Source organism: Parasteatoda tepidariorum, chromosome 5 (genome assembly GCF_982258835.1).
Source record: "Parasteatoda tepidariorum strain Cologne lab strain chromosome 5, Ptep-v5.0, whole genome shotgun sequence".
Classification (NCBI taxonomy): Eukaryota; Metazoa; Arthropoda; class Arachnida; order Araneae; family Theridiidae; genus Parasteatoda; species Parasteatoda tepidariorum.
Window position 1 is genome coordinate 27,958,943 of NC_141759.1, and position 20,709 is coordinate 27,979,651.

At 29.8% G+C, this 20,709-nt stretch overlaps 1 protein-coding gene across 1 annotated transcript; it reads left to right on the forward strand.

The window, feature by feature from the left end:
• Positions 1-462: 462 nt before the first annotated feature.
• Positions 463-19,868, forward strand: LOC107450531 (carbonic anhydrase 2). The gene is made up of 7 exons (XM_087163583.1): positions 463-600; positions 8,926-8,994; positions 11,953-12,120; positions 14,511-14,656; positions 15,061-15,120; positions 16,664-16,888; positions 19,651-19,868. The coding sequence occupies exons 1-7, from the start codon at positions 552-554 to the stop codon at positions 19,777-19,779; spliced, it is 846 nt and encodes a 281-aa protein (XP_087019709.1). The 5' UTR covers positions 463-551; the 3' UTR covers positions 19,780-19,868.
• Positions 19,869-20,709: the final 841 nt, after the last annotated feature.

Genomic DNA, 20,709 nt, shown 5'->3' on the forward strand with positions numbered 1-20,709 from the left:
TTTTGATTTATAAGTATTTATAAAATGTCATGCAACTCGTTTGCATTGAAGAAAACATTGCTCTTGTCATTTTATCAGGTTACGGGTAAGACATATATTAATATATGTCTAGCCTGTATAGCTTAACATGAGAACTTCGTGGCATTGTTGCTGTTCGCCATAATGTTGCTAGGGTAGGGATGAATCAGACGGATAAAAGTCTAGTCCGAGTGTAAGTTTTAATGGGAGCAGTGATCGACTAGTTTATTGATTGGTAATTTTAATTTTTTTCTCTTTTCACACAACTTGAAAATCATAGATTTTAAATTTCTTATTCTACTTTCGTTTTCGCATTTAATCGAAAATTTCAAGAAAATATTTGAAATTATCTAATTTTGTCTTTACGAACGAAACCTAGAGATACGGATATCTTTTTTTAATTATATCATTTGTAATCAGAAATCATTGTAACTGGGCATTGTTTTCTTATTTTGAAACAGTTGATAACAGCCCAGCTTATCGTATAAAATGAAAGTTTTAACTAGTAGTTAATCTAAGAAGAGAACTACACTATGACTCCTTTGCTCTCTTTCTTTTTTCTTGTAATTTGTGGTCTTTATAGTGAGTATTTTATATATGTTTATACATTTTTTTGAATTGTTGTATTGTTAATATTCATTCACGTACATTAATATTAGATGTAATATATTTACTTAAAATAACTGTATTTACCAGTGATCTTGAATATAGATATGAAATAGAATTGGTGATATATTTAAGCGAAGATAGTTATTCGTAGGGGCGGTATCAGCCTTCCTTGCAACTGGGATCGTACGGTTTTTGTTATAGCAGAGATAAGAAAATCAGAAATATATTTTTTAAGTTTTTCTTTGCCATTGCGTTTAATAATTCAAAATAATGATATGTTGTTAATAAATGATAAGTTTTAAATTTTTAATTCAAAGTGTAAGCGAATAAAATTGAATAATGATATTTACTATTTTTTTCTGAAAATCAGGGGTGATAACGAGACGGAAAAGAAGAAAAGTGGTTAATAAATTCACTCCAGTTATATATAGTTAGTTACATAAGGTCGTAAGGAGCAAATCTGCAACCATTAATGCTTTAATGTAAGGTCGAGGTACCTGCCTTGCGGCACTTGCCTCTTCATCTGAGAAATATTTGCCAAATGCAACGGAAGTATGCAATAAAATAACAGTACAATAATATTAAAGATATATACAATGGTTCACAGGTGCCCACTGGGTAACGCGAAATGAGCAACAATTCAGGAATAGTATAGGCAAAGATTCAAATTCAGTGCCTGCCATCAGGGGGGAAAAATTAATTATATGATGAAATACAAGTACGAATACGAGAATTACGCATAACGTTAAATATTTGCATAATCGAAAAAAAAATAATACCTACATATTTACGACGTAGTAAATAACAAAATCGAAAAAGAAAAAATAGTATATAAACATTTACAAACGGAGCGAAATATTAAATGATGTAGATCATTATCGAAAGAAGGAATTAATGTTGTAGTTTTATATATATTCAGTAATTGACTGCGCATGCGCGGAAAACATCAAAAATAAAATTCTTCATATTTTTTTTTCGAATCGTATTTGGTAACTTATGAAAAAAGTCCAATTTAAATATCTTAAAAATGTAAAAATAACTCTAGCGAATTTCTAAATAGCTTTTGTACTTCTTTTATTAAAAGCTCCAAATGATAAGAGGTTTTCAACCAATTTCATTTTTTATCATAAAGCGAAATTCCATAACAAATAATAATACCATAGATTGATTGTCCGGACAACAAAACGTGATGGTATTAGGAAATAAAACATCTGAAAAAAAAAAGAGTGTAGTCTTATATAATGTCGATGTCATCTCCTGTATACATATAAAAATGAATGTCAGTAAGTGTGCATCGCTTATAGATTTCTAAGTCATCCAATCGAAATCGATGAAATTCGGCATATAGATAGTTTGAAGTAGGAAAGTCACTAACGACATTAGAACATTTTACGATGAACCATTCGAGCGGGATTAGTGAAAATTTAAAAGAATTTTCTAATTGGTTAAGGGTTAGCCATTGTTTTAAATCAATTTTTCCCATGAATCAATTTTTCACGCATTTCAATGATAACATTAGTGATAATTGCTAGCAAATTAGATAAAAAAATACTTTCTTGCACGTATTTAAATATTAAATTATTTTATTTTTGCTTTGTCAGATAAATTGAACGAACAACATTACGTGGCAGCACGCGTGGCATACATCACCAAATTTATACTTTTAAAGTTGTCTGATACCACGTGCTTTTTTTAAATTTTTTATTTGTATAAATTATTTTAACACGTGTTTCTACGAAATTAATTATTTAAAATCAACAACAATTTGACAAACTACAAGAAAACGTAGTTTTGCTTATTCCAATAACGTAAAGCAATCGCAAAAGGCAACCAACACCATTTAAAAAAATTGAAATCATTTGACCTATTTTAATTGAAAAACTAAGTGGAAGAACAAGGTAAGTGGCATTTCCGGAAGAAAAAAAAAAGTTTAATCCGAACTATTTTATTACCAGTTTATTAGAAGACTAGACTAATGATTCTTCGCTTTATTTTATCTACCGTTGCCTAATTTGAAATGAAAATCAAGCAAGCACTTAAAAAAATATTGTGGATTAGTAATGTTAAGATTAAAGCGAAAGCAAAAACAGTTCTGTTGCAATAAACTAGAGGTCACCAAAGTGGTCTATATAGACTCCCAGGGATCTATTTAACAAAAGTGGTGGTCGATCTGGGCCAGGGGGTCGATCTAAATCGGAAGTGTCGATTGGGAGTTGAAGAAAAAACAGTTCTTAATACGCAAATCACACATATTACCTACTTTATTCTGGTGAAACAAGTATTACGTACCAACGCGCAGTGGTACGAACTCTGCACTTCTGGTTTATAAGTCATATAATGCAAAATATGTAAAACTTTACGAAATAGTTCAGCCATTTATACTAGCATTTCCAAGTTCCTATATGGTTGAAGCCGGTTTCAGTCACGTAAATTCAATCTTAGCTAGGTACAGAAATAAATTAAATGAGGAGTTTCCAAGGGATTTGAGATTAAAATTGGCCAATTTTGAACCCAATATAGCAAACCTTGCAAAAAAAAAAAAAAAAAAAAAAAAAAAAAAAAAAAAAAAAAAAAAAAAGCACCAGACACACCCATCTCATTGATTAAGGAGCAATAAATCTGTAGTTACTTTATTTATTATTTCTACTTATTTATAATTACTTATTATTTAATAAATATTAAGGTACTTAAATTTCAACATCATTATATTTTTCATTAAACTATTGTTTCAAAATGTACCATTACTTTAATAAATGTTTAAAATCATAAAATAAATGTACAAACACAGTATCTAATAGTGTTTTATTTTAATTAACAGAAAATTACTTTTATGGGGGTTACTGGATATTTCGAAGAACTATATAGGGGTCGATGATCAAAAAAATTTGGCGACCCATGCATTAAACATACCCATATTGATGCAACACTTTATGCCATTTTCTCTGATTCATTAATTCCCTTAAAAATGTCACTTAATTCGTTTCTCCATCAAGCTCTTTAGTTGTGTCGGTATTTGCCTTTTATTTTAATTCATTTATTTTAATTAACAGAAAATGATTTTTATGGGGGTTGATGGAGATTTCGAAAAATTTTGTAGGGTCGATGATTAAAAAAATTTGGCGACCCATGCATTAAACATACCCATATTGATGCAACACTTTATGCCATTTTCTCTGATTCATTAATTCCCTTAAAAATGTCACTTAATTCGTTTCTCCATCAAGCTCTTTAGTTGTGTCGGTATTTGCCTTTTATTTTAATTCATTTATTTTAATTAACAGAAAATGATTTTTATGGGGGTTGATGGAGATTTCGAAAAATTTTGTAGGGTCGATGATTAAAAAAATTTGGCGACCCATGCATTAAACATACCTATATTGATGCAACACTTTATGCCATTTTCTCTGATTCATTAATTCCCTTAAAAATGTCACTTAATTCGTTTCTCCATCAAGCTCTTTAGTTGTGTCGGTATTTGCCTTTTATTTTAATTCATTTATTTTAATTAACAGAAAATGATTTTTATGGGGGTTGATGGAGATTTCGAAAAATTTTGTAGGGTCGATGATTAAAAAAATTTGGCGACCCATGCATTAAACATACCCATATTGATGCAACACTTTATGCCATTTTCTCTGATTCATTAATTCCCTTAAAAATGTCACTTAATTCGTTTCTCCATCAAGCTCTTTAGTTGTGTTGGTATTTGCCTTTTATTTTAATTCATTTATTTTAATTAACAGAAAATGATTTTTATGGGGGTTGATGGAGATTTCGAAAAATTTTGTAGGGTCGATGATTAAAAAAATTTGGCGACCCATGCATTAAACATACCTATATTGATGCAACACTTTATGCCATTTTCTCTGATTCATTAATTCCTTTAAAAATGTCACTTAATTCGTTTCTCCATCAAGCTCTTTAGTTGTGTCGGTATTTGCCTTTTATTTTAATTCATTTATTTTAATTAACAGAAAATGATTTTTATGGGGGTTGATGGAGATTTCGAAAAATTTTGTAGGGTCGATGATTAAAAAAATTTGGCGACCCATGCATTAAACATACCCATATTGATGCAACACTTTATGCCATTTTCTCTGATTCATTAATTCCCTTAAAAATGTCACTTAATTCGTTTCTCCATCAAGCTCTTTAGTTGTGTTGGTATTTGCCTTTTATTTTAATTCATTTATTTTAATTAACAGAAAATGATTTTTATGGGGGTTGATGGAGATTTCGAAAAATTTTGTAGGGTCGATGATTAAAAAAATTTGGCGACCCATGCATTAAACATACCTATATTGATGCAACACTTTATGCCATTTTCTCTGATTCATTAATTCCCTTAAAAATGTCACTTAATTCGTTTCTCCATCAAGCTCTTTAGTTGTGTCGGTATTTGCCTTTTATTTTAATTCATTTATTTTAATTAACAGAAAATGATTTTTATGGGGGTTGATGGAGATTTCGAAAAATTTTGTAGGGTCGATGATTGAAAAAATTTGGCGACCCATGCATTAAACATACCCATATTGATGCAACACTTTATGCCATTTTCTCTGATTCATTAATTCCCTTAAAAATGTCACTTAATTCGTTTCTCCATCAAGCTCTTTAGTTGTGTTGGTATTTGCCTTTTATTTTAATTCATTTATTTTAATTAACAGAAAATGATTTTTATGGGGGTTGATGGAGATTTCGAAAAATTTTGTAGGGTCGATGATTAAAAAAATTTGGCGACCCATGCATTAAACATACCTATATTGATGCAACACTTTATGCCATTTTCTCTGATTCATTAATTCCCTTAAAAATGTCACTTAATTCGTTTCTCCATCAAGCTCTTTAGTTGTGTCGGTATTTGCCTTTTATTTTAATTCATTTATTTTAATTAACAGAAAATGATTTTTATGGGGGTTGATGGAGATTTCGAAAAATTTTGTAGGGTCGATGATTAAAAAAATTTGGCGACCCATGCATTAAACATACCTATATTGATGCAACACTTTATGCCATTTTCTCTGATTCATTAATTCCCTTAAAAATGTCACTTAATTCGTTTCTCCATCAAGCTCTTTAGTTGTGTTGGTATTTGCCTTTTATTTTAATTCATTTATTTTAATTAACAGAAAATGATTTTTATGGGGGTTGATGGAGATTTCGAAAAATTTTGTAGGGTCGATGATTAAAAAAATTTGGCGACCCATGCATTAAACATACCTATATTGATGCAACACTTTATGCCATTTTCTCTGATTCATTAATTCCCTTAAAAATGTCACTTAATTCGTTTCTCCATCAAGCTCTTTAGTTGTGTCGGTATTTGCCTTTTATTTTAATTCATTTATTTTAATTAACAGAAAATGATTTTTATGGGGGTTGATGGAGATTTCGAAAAATTTTGTAGGGTCGATGATTAAAAAAATTTGGCGACCCATGCATTAAACATACCCATATTGATGCAACACTTTATGCCATTTTCTCTGATTCATTAATTCCCTTAAAAATGTCACTTAATTCGTTTCTCCATCAAGCTCTTTAGTTGTGTCGGTATTTGCCTTTTATTTTAATTCATTTATTTTAATTAACAGAAAATGATTTTTATGGGGGTTGATGGAGATTTCGAAAAATTTTGTAGGGTCGATGATTAAAAAAATTTGGCGACCCATGCATTAAACATACCTATATTGATGCAACACTTTATGCCATTTTCTCTGATTCATTAATTCCCTTAAAAATGTCACTTAATTCGTTTCTCCATCAAGCTCTTTAGTTGTGTCGGTATTTGCCTTTTATTTTAATTCATTTATTTTAATTAACAGAAAATGATTTTTATGGGGGTTGATGGAGATTTCGAAAAATTTTGTAGGGTCGATGATTAAAAAAATTTGGCGACCCATGCATTAAACATACCCATATTGATGCAACACTTTATGCCATTTTCTCTGATTCATTAATTCCCTTAAAAATGTCACTTAATTCGTTTCTCCATCAAGCTCTTTAGTTGTGTTGGTATTTGCCTTTTATCTTAATGCATGATTTCCTAATGTTTTTCAGTACTGATTTATTCAATCTGTACCTTTTTCATCAACCCAGTGCGACGTTCGAGTTTTCAGCTAGTTTTTAATAAATCTTGTTTAATGGTACTAAATTAAATAAGTGGAAAACCCCTTTCTATTTAAACCTTTCGTTCCAATTTAACAAAAACTATTTATAAAATTCCTAAAACCTTTTTAAATTCTTCAGATATTCAAATCGAACTTTTTTTCGTAATTTATCAAATACGATTCAAAATAAAATTATGAATTTAAAAAAAAATGTGTTCCGCGCATGCGTAGTATGAAAATATTACTTTAAATACTCATATCTCGTGTAATTTGTAAAGATTTTTTTTAAATTTTAAAATGCTACTTTTATTATTAATTAAGAATTATTTTTAAATTTCTCTAGCTAATTAAATATATTTTAAATTTAAAAACTGCTGTTTTCCCAGCAAAATGTCCCAAAGAGAACAAATTATTCGCTCAAAAGAGAGAAATACGTTAAAAATGGCGCGAAATATCATCAAATTTATGAATCCAAATAGCAACCTTCTCTCAAAAATGGCGAAATAGTATCGTTACATACGACAGGATAATGAGATAAGATGGAGCCAAGCACCAAATCCTGGTGAAACGAGCTATATCTCTGTGATAATCCATTACTCAAGCTTTTTGGCAAAGCTTAGTAACGGTAAAATAAACGAGGGATGTAATTATTCACATAAACGAAATAATTTAGCGGGGTAATTTAAAATTAAAACTTTTTTCAAAAAATTTTAGTGGTAGTTTAACAAATGCTTTTATTCATATTAAAAGTGGCTAAAATTTGACTGACGGTACTCACAGTAAACAGTTTCAAGTAAAATTTCAAATGTATGTTGTTTGGAAAGTGCAACTAAAGTTTCAGTCGAGAAAAATGTTTCGTAATGTTGCTGGCACGTGGTGCTACAACGAGGTTAAAAAAAAAGAAGGTAACAGCTAAAAAAAATAATAATAATTTCATTAATTTTTATACCTATGAACATACCAACATATCTTGACAGTCAATAATATATAAAGGATTGCATGCATCCAAAATTTACGTACGTTTTCAGCATCTGTGGATAAAATTGAATATACCATCTATGAATGAAATTTTGAAATATATTTTTTCAACCACGCTATATATAAATATTTATTTCATACTTCTACTTTATATTACATAGTTATTATTTGTATAGTTTTTCTCATTTCTAGTAATTTTTCCAATACTACATATCAAAAATTAAAAGCTTCATAGAAAATGCAATTCTTCATAGACAATGTTATTTCATGGAAATTCTTAAAAGTGGGCTTAAGAAATTAAAAAAGACTTAAGACTTAAAAAGTAAGCGTTATTATCCTAAATCTAGGTTTTAATAATTCGCTATCGAATTATTAAAACTTTTGTACCTCTGCACAAAAGTTTATGATAATTAATGGTAATTTTTGAAGCAACTAATTAAATTTCTTAATATATGACACAGTTAACCTATCATAAAGCTAAAGCGTTCTTCCAAATTCCCGTTTTTGCTCTAAATATAGATAATGCCGGTTTTAAGCATGCCATGTTTTGCTTTTCTCAAATATACTTGAAGCAGAGTTTTTTAATTAATAGTAACGGCTGTTCCTCCTTTCTTGCTTGGAAGAGCAACTTACTTATGAGGGAAACATAAACATTCAAACGTAAACAGTTTAAAGGCTCCGCCCTGTTTGCATTGTGTCTATAATCACATAAGTAAGGAATCTACAGCAATAGTGTCTACTTTTGTTTTACTTAAATTTGACTTTTTTTTCAATAAGGCATAATCTATAGTCTTTGACCAAATAAACTTAGATATTTAATGGGAGCTAGCTAGATCAAAAGAAAAGACATCCTAACGTAAAGATTATTTAAAGATTTTACTTGGAAGATGGTCCTACTCCATCTAAAAAATGAAGGCACCGTCATTTCGTGTTCATACAAGTCATTATTCTTTTATTTTAGAATTAATTCTACTCCAGCTTATTTTTACTGCCAAAAAAAACAAACAAAAAAAAAAAAACCATACATATCAGATGATATGAAAATTAATCCCCTCAAGAATTTAAAGTTCTGTATCTCAAATTCAAAAAGAATGAAATCGTTCGACAATTCAAACAAGGCTTAAATCTGAAGAGAACTTTTTGCACTTTTACGTATTTAACATGGATGTTTTGAAACTATTAAATTATTTCTGATCTGAAATTTTGCTTACAGGATCAACAAATGCAGATTGCCCACTGGAAAAAAGTGAGCAGTGGAGTTATAATGCGCATTTGAAAAACGGTAAGTTACATGTTTTAAGTTGATTGTGTGGTAGGATGATTTACAGTAATTCTATGATGACATTTCGTTAAATAATTAGTATAAAGTTATGCACCAACTTTACAGACGACACAATATAAATGCATAACAGATGCATACCTGCCAACTTTTAATCCCTTCCATTATGATTTTTCTCAGTGGTATTAAAATTGAATAAAAATTTCAATTTTAAGCAAATAAATAGGTTGTATTTGAAAAAGCTTAAGCAGCCTACCATGACAGCAACGCATATCAATATATATGCTTAAGTTTTTTAAGAATAGTGGTGACGAAAATTATTTAAAAATTTAAATTATAAAAGAAAAAAATAGTATATATTTACTACCACTTTAATTATAAAAATGAAATTTTACGCCAAATGCGTAAAAGTTGGCAGGTATGCAGATGAAACACACTTCATTGTTCTCAACCGACTTATATATATATATATATATATATATATATATATATATATATATATATATATATATGGAGAGAGACATTCCCCCAAAACATATTACATGTGGCAGAAGTAAACTAATTAAAACACGTAGAAATTTTCTAAATTCGCAAAAACACTTCAATTAAAACAATAATAATATCAACTTATCAGCTAAGGTATCAGATTCTAGAAATGGTATACATTTTCGCACTATTCAAGATATTAAAAATATGTGAAAAGTAATGAACAAATTTTATGTCACGAGTCTTACAACTACTTCGAGGTTGTAGATAAGATGAAAAAAATATTTTCGGAATGTAACTTTTGGAAGTATAACCTTCCGAAAATGTAATTTTTAGTAGAGAGACATAATAACTAACAGGGGAATGCAAATTAGGAAAGAAATCTTGAATTATTCATTGCAAAAGTAAAGTTTGCTAGAATGTCCACATTTTTCAAAGATATTGAGAAAACTTGAAAAAATAAAATTGTGGATAGCAAACCAAAATAAGGTGAAGGAAGGGGAAATATTCAAGTAGTAAATACACTTTCTTTCCTTGTATTTTATTTTTTAAAATCTCAATGTAACAGAAGTGTGTTACTTAATTAAAAATTCCATTTATAAACATTCCTAAATACATTAATTAATTGCGTGGAATTTTACCTTTATACAGCTGTCAATTTAACCTTTTTTGAAATTATTATCTCTCCATTTGGAGGAAGAAACTAGACAAACGTCAAGTCCTTTCTCATCCTAGTATGCCAGCAAATCTGCTGGTGAACTTATGAAGTTTGAGTTTCCTCGAAGCATCTCAAAAATGTTTTGTAGATTTAGAACTGTTCACTTCATGAGCATGAGATTTGAAATCAGAAACAAAAAAAAACTTCCCATCCGGATTAAACTGCAACATCCCAGCATCTGTGAAGTTCCTCTTAGACTGCCTCTACCGTGGAAAATTTATTCCTAAGAACATCAATAGTTCTCTCAAAGTTAATGAAACATTTGTATTTCAAGGATCTGATTTAGAAAATTCAAGCAATAGAGATAAGTCCTACCACCACCTTTTTGTAGGACGATATTTTTCAGTTTTCAGTGGCATCGTTCTTACTTTTATTGGCAGAGGGGGTGGAGTTTAAGGAAAAAATGCTTTAAAGAAACATTTACCTTGAAATCTGATTTGATTCCAAGTGCTAATACAGTATTGATGAATGTATTTTTACACTTATGTGTATCACTTTTATACTTATCTGTAGTTAAAAAATTATTACATGAGCATTTTTTCCTGAAATGTTGAAAGGTTTCGTAGTTAGTACAAAAAATAAGATAATCCAAAGTAGGTATTTAAGTATAATTCTCTAATCAAATTTTGCCACAAAAGTGCACTAAGGTTTAAGATTATATGTAGTAACAGGAAATGTTTGCTGTTTGTTATCAGAAGAGAAGTTATCAGGAAGACAATTTAGTGATGCTTTCACTGTATTGTCTATTATTGTAAACCTCAGCTCTTTACTTTATCTTGCCATCTTACCTTTAGTTTACCATTGCCTAGATTATATTATCTTTGATTATTGATTACCTGTTGCTATTATAAATAATTAGTTTTTTCTTATCTGAAAGTTTGAAAACAAAGGGATAGGAGAAAAATAATTTTTGTTTATTTATTTATTGCTGATCATATATATGGATACTTGTGTGCTCATTATAAGATAAGCCAATTTTTATTAATATTCAGGAATCTTTTAAAATTTGATATTTTTCTTTATTATTCTATAAGCATTTAGAATAAAATAATATTTACAGATAATCAAGATGTATCGCTATAAGTTCATATGTTTATTTTAAAATTAAACTTACATATTAAAACTAGAACTGTTTCTACCATGAAAAAGAGAAAAAGAATTGGCAGTAAAACCAGTTTATATTTCCCTTGCTTTCGACTGTAGTAAAGCATAGCTCCCTTGATATAAGATGCAACGAAGTACCTGCCCACGGTAGCGGGCATCTCACTTCTTCATCGGATAAATTTGCCCAAGGGCAACTATGACTAATGGCTTTAAAAGTGGTGAGAATTTCCAAAGGAGGACTGTGGACGTCTTGATGGGAGTAGTGGCTTGGAGGATGATCTCTACGTCTATGGCTTTCCGTCGAGTAGGAATCGGGGTAGGCTGACTAGTTCTTGATCTTCAGTAACTGCTGCATCCCTTTGAAGAGTAGCAGGAATCTCGTAGCTGGGTAGGAAGTTTTCCTTCTCTTGGCTAGGTTTCCTCTCTGTTTTCTTTTGGGTCTTGCACTGCAGCCTGAAAAACAGGCTAGGGCTGGGTGCTCACCATGACAATTTATGCACTTAGCCAGTTCGCATATCAATTTCGTTTTAACTTAATAAAAAAAACAAACATGGTTTTACTACCTGTTTTTTATCATTTACGGGGTACAAACAACTCTGGATATTTTACTGAATTGCTATGTTTATTCATGGAGTTTTTGCTAATAAACCTAGGTCCAGAATATTGGGGTGAAACTTTCCCAGCATGTTATGGACGAAAACAATCGCCGATTGATATTGTGACTGCAGATGTTGTAAAAGATGAAAATCTAGAAAGACTGCAGCTTACTAACTACGACAAACCACTTACAAGAGCTATTTATGAAAATAATGGACATTCAAGTAAGTTATGTTTTGTTTCTAGAGTGCTGATTTAACGAAAATAATAGTAATCTTTCATTAGTTTAATTAGAATGCACAGTTTTAAAAGGGAAAAATAATGCATATCATCATGTACAGGGTGACTGAAAAGTCAAGTCTGGGAAGAAAAAAAAATCATGAGAAATGCGTGCAAGATTAAAAATCAAAATCTAAATACAAGCAAGTTAGATAAATTTCAAAAGATTCATTGGAGCATATCAACTGCATATCTAACTTCTCCTTCAGAAGCTTTTAGGGAAGCAACTTCAAAATCCTATATGAGAATAGCTATTTTTGTTGCAGATTTGGATTTTTCAGAAAAAGTAAATCAATTTTACTTACAACTGTTGCATTTTTGTTCACGGAGGGCACTTTTCTCACAAAATGAACTGGGGTACCGTAGCAGACTAAGGTGAATCGGATTGCTTGGCTTCATTCCCCTTCATGGCACAATGATTTCCTTAAAAATTAAAAGCCTGAAGATGAAGGCAACGTTGATGTGAGAGAAAAATTCGCAAAATACAGTATACCCTTTTCAGCGAATAACACAGAGTGAAGTACAACGTTTCCGCCCTAATCAGGAACTAAATTGGAATGAAACTGGATTGCAAATTATCAAAAATGGAGATATCACGAGAAATGTACGTCAGATCAAAAATAAATAAAAATAGACGTGTTTATATTTTGAAGAATCTATTTAATGACATCTAACACGATGTTTATCTCTTAACTCAATCCCTAGAAGATTCCTCAGATTGAGGTTAGGTGTAATAATTGCTTTTTCAAAATATGAAACACTTATATTACTTCGATCTGTCTTATCGTTCGTGAGATATCTCTATTTTAGGAAGTTCGTGCGCAACAATTTAATTTGTTTAATTTTATGACAGTTGGAATGAAATGTAATAACATATGAGACGAATTGGTGTAGTTTCTCAAAAAGTACACATTTGCAAAAAAAAAAAAAGAAAAAAAAAACTGCCTCGCTTCAGAGGAGTGTGCTTGGGAGTGAAATTAAGCATCAATAAATTTATCATTATAAAATATTTCAACAGGTATATCTGAAAGATATTTGACCTTTACCAGATTTTTTTTACCCTCTTAACAGACATATGTCCCTGACATTTACTTAATTGTACACAGGGTCCAAGAAACGGAGGAGGGGGAAGTTGGGGCTTTTGCCCTTTTGTATTTATAAATCGGACACAATCAGAATACAATCAGAATCAAAAATAAAATTTTTCATTCAATATTTATGTAATTAAATTTACCATTAAAAAAAAAGGCATATTTTTTGTGTGACCGAATTCTAAAACGAAATATCGATTTCAGATGAACTGTAACATTTCCTTGATGAACACTGCTACGAAATCATTCCTTATTCCGCAGAGGAAATAAACGTCCTCATTACTGACCGGGCACTATATATATATATATATATATATATATATATATATATATATATATATATATATATATATATATATATATATATATATATATATATATATATATATATATATATAGTACAGTCGGACTCCTATGTAACGAACTTCCATTTTGCAAATTTCTCTATTTTGCGCATTTTTTTGAAGAATCAAGAAAATAATTTCTTCGTAAAATAACTTCCAAATAGCGAAGTGAATTTTCCATTTAACGAATTTTTATTTGAGATCCACTTTCCATATTTAAAATTACTTTGCAGTTATAATTTTATACAGCAAATAAATACAATCAAAGTTTTATGCATAAATTTAGCTGTTTTTAGTTGAAAATGTATATAGCATGATAGTGCATCACTGGATAATGCTTTGCTCTATTCTTGCTTTCCATGTAGATTTCTTTTATGGCTAAGATTTATTAAATAAATAGTAGATACTAGTTTACAAGATGAAGGTGTGTCTATTGCGTTTTTAATTATGTCTAGTGTTTATGAATTTAAAACCTGTTTTGTGTTGTTTCAGCATTTTAAAAGGCGATCTTCTATTTAACGAATTTTACATGTAACTAACTTATTATCGGGATTTAGCAACTTCGTTAAATAGGGGTTCGACTGTATATATATATATATACATATATATATATATATATATATATATATATATATATATATATATATATATATATATATATATATATATATATATATATATATATATATATATATATATATATATATATATATATATATATATATATATATATATATATATATATAGGGAAGGCGAGAGTACTCCCCCTCCTCTTGAGGTACTTCCGCGGTTACTGATTGTTAGATATTAAACATACAGAGCTATTTTAGGGATGTTTCAAATTATATCAGTTTTAGATGCAAAGCAAATAAATAATGTCATATGCATCTTTATTTCTAGTAAAAGTAACTCCAAAGGATGATGTTGTAAGATCTGTTCTCGTGAATGGTGAAAAGTTCCAACTTGCCCAGTTCCATTTTCACTGGGGAGACAATTATTACACTGGATCAGAACACACGGTGGATGAGAAACAGTATGCACTAGAGGTACAAGTCCTGACCTTTTCTATCTAGCAAAAATCTTATTTGTAAAATAAATGGCAACAAACAGAATCACAGAGCCAATCTGCTAGATGTGAAATTTATGTTTGAATTTATTCTTCGTTTAGCTTCCACTTTTGTCATATAAATTAAAATCAACTGAAGAATTTTACACTTATATTGTTTTGAATTATAAACTAGTGGAAGTAACTGGAAGTGTTAAATAAAGTATGCTTCACGGAATCTATTTATAAATATATCATGTAATCATTTATTTTCGTGTAATCATGTAATCAGTTATTACACTTTGAGTGCATAAAAATACACTTTGAAAACCGTTATACACAGTTAAAACGTGGTATGGTTGTTATGCATAGTCACTTGCTTAAAATAATATTTTTATTTTGCAGTTACATTTTGTGCACACAGATGCAAAGGGACGCATTGCCGTAGTTGGTGTATTCTATCAGGTTTGTATTCTGTCAGAAGTGAAACAATTTATTATTATCCTAATTTGTTTTAGATTTTGTTACTGACACGCAGAATAAAAAAAATAACTTTTAACTCTTAGCATAACTTGGAATTTAATACTGAATAACATGATTTTATTAAATTTAACACTAAATAATAATAGCTAATTATTTTTAAAAAAAAACTTGATGACATTGGTTAAGGCTGTTTTTCGAAATTTCGGTTGTAATATAAGGTGATGTTTCCTTGCGAATAATATGCTAGTTTGCGAATAATATGCTGTCGTGAGTTCGCAACTGTTACTTATGACTGTTAGATCAAGTTTAGCCTAATAAGAGCTGTCTACGCTTATTATTCTGCTCAGCCGTAGATGAATTATTTAACAATCACTTGTTAGAAGAAATCTTTTCTTATTTGTTGCAACGCATGCGCTCTGAAACTCTTGCTAACTGGAACATTTTGTCTGCTTGTCAGTTAGATTAGCAATTTCGTATAGCGTGTTTACCCATCACCTCCTACATCAAGAAGCCTCCACACGGTCTTTTATAAGTAGTCCACGCAGACTGTTTAAAAAATGAACCTGTTGTGCGCATGAACCCAAAACCTTTTATAAAAGTAATTGAGAGAAATTTATCTTATATATTTGAGAATTGAATCTGCAGTGGTTGACTAGTGAATAAGGCAAACCAATAATATTCATAAATAAAATTAATTTTTAGTCATATATGTGCTACCACTTTCTTATTTTAAATATATTCTGTATTAAATGACTCGTTCGGTAAGTGGATATCCTTCATAGTGGTCTGATCGGACTACTTATAAGAAACCGTGTGGAGGCTTTCAGTTATAGGAAGGTTCTTCAAGGTTTTATTTTATTTTTATGAGTTTTATGCGAGATTCAGGGAGCATAGTTCCTTTTTCCAGCTATATTGGAAGTTCCAGTATGTGCTAGGTCTGTTTTTATTTTAAAGTTTTTAATAAATAGTTTATTTTGGCAATTTAGTTTTTTTTTCATTAATCGATGGCTCGTGTTAGTTTAATTCATGTTAGTTTCCCCCCACATACGGCTAATTCCGTAAAACGTCTATTTGGAGAAACGCCACAGTTTTGTGAAAAGGAAAAGAGTTTGTGGTCTAATTTCTTAATATTTGAAAACTTACTCCAATGCTGCATTATCTGGTCTCATAGGATGTACTAAAACTGAGAATAAGGCAGTGATTTTGTTAATTTTCATCTAGATGGAAAAATGTCGCCAAATTGGCGATTTAAAAAAAAGTTTAATGAGGTTTTAAATATTCAAATTATTTGACTGTTCTAAGACCCAGATAATTCCTCACGGCTAGATCATTTATAGAGATTCAAATCATCGAATTGCTTCAGTTGTTAGGCACTATGTTGTAAGGAACTATGCCTTTTTTTTATATTTTCCTTGGCAATAGAGCTTCGAAAAACAGTTTTAAGAAGATTATCGAAATAGTAAACGAAATATTTTGTTGACTGCCATGTTGGAAATTACAAAATTATTCAGTGATTTTTTTTCAGTCATCCATTTTGAACAGCACTGGTATGCAACCCATTTCGGATATGCTGCAATCCCTTCGGTATAAGGGTACGAAATTAGATGTGAAAGGTGATATCAACTTGGATAAGTTGGTCGAAAATGGTTGCTCTTACTATCGTTACGATGGCTCTCTCACAACTCCTGGATGCGATGAAGGAGTTATCTGGACACTTTGCAAAAATCCTCTTAGAATTGGAATCTTGCAGGTATACTATGAATTTAAAAAAATAAGTTTTTAATTAAAACCAGTTTTAATTTTATCATTTGCACAACAAACTCAGAGATGCCAAATGCTCCGGACACGCCAAAATAAATAAAAAAACGGTAAATAACTACAAAGTAAATTTTGCTAATATTTGACTATTATTTATATTCTACTACAATGATTTTCTCAGTATGTATTGCATCAATTTCTTCAAAATTTTTAAAAGCATTAAAAATTTACTCGAATTATGTGTTTTAACAATCTTGGCTTCCCCGGTCACCGGTGATCGGTACATGGCATTCAACGTGTTAAATAAGGAATTAACTGAAATTGTGAAACAAAAATTTTCTTTTTTTCTTTTTGAGATGGAGGCTACTGTCTAGGCTGTCTTCCAGATAAAGGAGGGAGGATTGATGGTATACCGATTCTCTTGAATGCCAACTTTAAAAGTCTCACTAGAGAATAACTAACTACTTATCCCCAACTACTATTGAATTTCAGTAGATTCCAAAAATACTTTTTCGAGTGAGAGCGAAAGTTACGTATTGATTATTTAGTAAAATAAAATAGAACTTTTGAAACGATTACTTATAAATAAAACGAATTAAATATAAAAGGTCAGATAAGCAAAGAGACATACTTTAAAGAGCTGATAAAACATATAAAAAATTCTGTATCTTTTAAAAAGTTGTGCCTCAGTTCACTACTAACTGAAAAAAAAAACTTCACGAACAAAAAAGTAGCAATTTAAATAAATAAATAAATAATTAAATGCATATAAATAAATAAATAAATAAATAATTAAATAAAAATAAATAATTGAATAAAAATAAATAAATAATTAAAGAAAAATAAATAAATAATTAAATAAAAATAAATAAATAATTAAATAAAAATAAATAAATAATTAAATAAACGAGCCACACTGAATACCTTTTGATCTAATGATCTAATCTTTGATCTAATCTTTACGTTCAATGACTCAATCTTACTGGTTCAAATGGGTGACCTCAAATATGCTACTCAGTAGATGCCCACGATATTTTAAGTTATGAAATCACACACAGAAACGTATTTTTTGAATAAACATACCATTTTTTTTCGCTTTAAGCAAATTGAAACAATTTTGCACACAATTATAAAATTCGTTTATCCAGAGATAATTTTATGCAAAAAGCAACTTTCATTAAGTATTTCTTTCTTATTTTATTCAAAGATAGTCGAAAAATGTTGAATTGTAAGGTAGACATTTTTTTTGTGTCATTTTAAAGAATGTAATTTTATTTGGCAAAATAAAAAAATGGAGTCAAATTGTTCCTTAGAAATCGAATTTTAAAAATACGACTCTTTTAAAATTCAATTTATCAGGAACTATTCGACCGATTTCGCTCAAATTTTGTATTTTTCTGTGTGAAATTAAATTCTTTACAACGACGTCAAAAATTTTATACTTTACAGTTCAAAAATTTTCGACTATTTTTAAATAAAAAATTTTTTATACTTACAGAAAGTCATTTTTTTGTATAGAATTATCTTTGGATAAACGAGTTTTATAATTATTTGAAATTTTTTTTCAATTTTCTTAAAAGGTTCTCGATATATAGCGAAAAGTAAAATTAACATTACAGGGTCTAAACTTTCGACCGCTCCCCTGACCACACTATTGGGACCATATTTCCCAGATTGCTGCTCTTAAAATTCACTCGAGTAACCATGAGTTCCACAGATACTCTGTGGTACTCATAGTCACTCTACTCTCTCGGGAACACAAGCTTTAAATGAATGGTTTATTAAAAACACTAAAACATTTTTTTATATTTTTATTTTCTGACGGGTTTTTCGAATGGATCTCAGATGATTTGGGCGGACCGTTCATCTCAACGTTGCAATCGGTTTCTTTCAACAAGTTACAGTTTTTATGCAATTCAATAATCTGTTGCAAACCAGAATTTTTCAAAATTCACTCGAGTGAATACATAATGTCCCCACTTCCCTACTTCATAGGGAGTGGTAGATAATACATTGCAGTTAATGATGTGATACGTTAAGGTCATATATTTTTTGTTATTACTCCCTATGAAGCAGAGAAGGGGGACATTCAGCATTCATTCGAGTGAATTTGCATAGATAAACTTTAGAAACAAGTGTATATATGCATGTAAACATATGTAAACCTTTACGTTTTTTTCAAACTTGTGCATTTAAACGAAACACAAGCTAAACAAAGAATATAATTTTGAAAAAAAAAGTAGCGTTAGGAGCAAAAGCTAATTTAAGATTTGAATTCTCCACACCCGAATTAAATAAAATCAAGTACTTGCATAAATTCACAAATTTTTTTTCTTCCCAATGTAATCTTTTCCTTTTTTCCGAATTAGTAGTAAGGCTTGTTTTAGGTTTTAGTTTGAAGCTTCATGGAATAAGAGAGTGAAAAATTTATATTTTTATATCTATAAATCTATCTATATGTTTTTATATCTATAAATATCTATAAATTTATATTTTTTATCTATGAATTTCCAATATAAATTTGGAAATATTTGAACAAAGTTTTACAATTTATAAATTTGTCTTTATAACACAGTAGTGTTGTTTTAGAAAAATTATTTTCTTCTCATTCTTTTTAAGTTACAAAAGTTGTTTGCGTTAATCTCTAAGCTAATTCCAGCATTCTAAGTAAACATTGACATATACTGTTCTTGCATTCAGCCTCATATATTTACTGAAGAACTTATTTTACTTATTTACATTTTTATTTTGCAGCTTATTGAATTCCGGCAGGTTTATTCAGTTGGAAAAACTGATGGGGTGGACATCAGCGAATGCATAATAAATAATAATTATAGACCAGTTCAACCAATTAACAGCAGAACAGTCAGATCTTCAGTATGAAATAATTAAGGAACATGTTTTAAACATTAAAACTGTTATTATTATATGAATTTGTTCAAAAAATGTATTAATAAAATTTTGGTACCAAATTTTTAGAACAATTATTTCTGCTAAATTATAAACATAAAAATTGTGTTCTGTAAAGATGTTAAATTTTTTAAAAAAACAACCAATTTGTTTAATCAGGTTACGGCAGGTTCATACCGGCCAGAGTTTTTCAAAGTAGCTTTTTCTTAGTGCTAAGAAAGTAAAAATTAAATTGAGATTGTATGTTGAGCCTCAATGAAGTTTAGCCATTACTTGAAAACCAGAGTAGCCAACTTGTTCAGGAAACCGGACAAATATTTTCGATTAGCTGTCGTATAATACACTGCTAAAAACAATTAAAGGATATTTAGGTTGAGGGTTGATCTTGCTCCTGTAGAATTGTTTGAATGATTGATCTATTATCGACAGACGTAGTAGGCTATATGAGACAAAAATGACATTTGTTTGGCAGAAAAAAATGTGCTTTATTGAGCAAATGGATACAAAAGGAAAGAAACACAATTTTTGAAAAATAGAAAAACAAATAAAACAAGGTGTTTCATTAAAAGACAATCACTTTTAATGGTTATGGTTTTCACCGACTATCACCAAGTTATGGTTATGGTTTTCACCGACTACCAGCGACGTTGAACATCCTCGAGGCATTGAGTCAATGAGGTTATTAATGAGGGGCTGGGGTATTCTATCCCACTTCTGCAGAAGAATTCTTTCCAGTTCTCGAAGAGTTTGTGGGGGTGGTAGGCATCCAGAAATTCGTCTGCCTAGAATGTCCCAAATATGTTCGATTGATTTCATGTTCGAAGAACACGCTGGCCAATCCATTCGCAAGATTCCTTTCTCCAAAAGAAAGTCATTTACCAAGTTAGCACGATGTAACTTGCA

Coding starts and splice junctions, on each gene's coding strand:
- LOC107450531 (XM_087163583.1), top strand. CDS start 552: ATGACTCCTTTGCTCTCTTTCTTTTTTCTTGTAATTTGTGGTCTTTAT. Junction 15,121..16,663: donor TAGTTGGTGTATTCTATCAG/GTTTGTATTCTG, acceptor ATTTTTTTTCAG/TCATCCATTTTGAACAGCAC. Junction 16,889..19,650: donor TTAGAATTGGAATCTTGCAG/GTATACTATGAA, acceptor TTTATTTTGCAG/CTTATTGAATTCCGGCAGGT.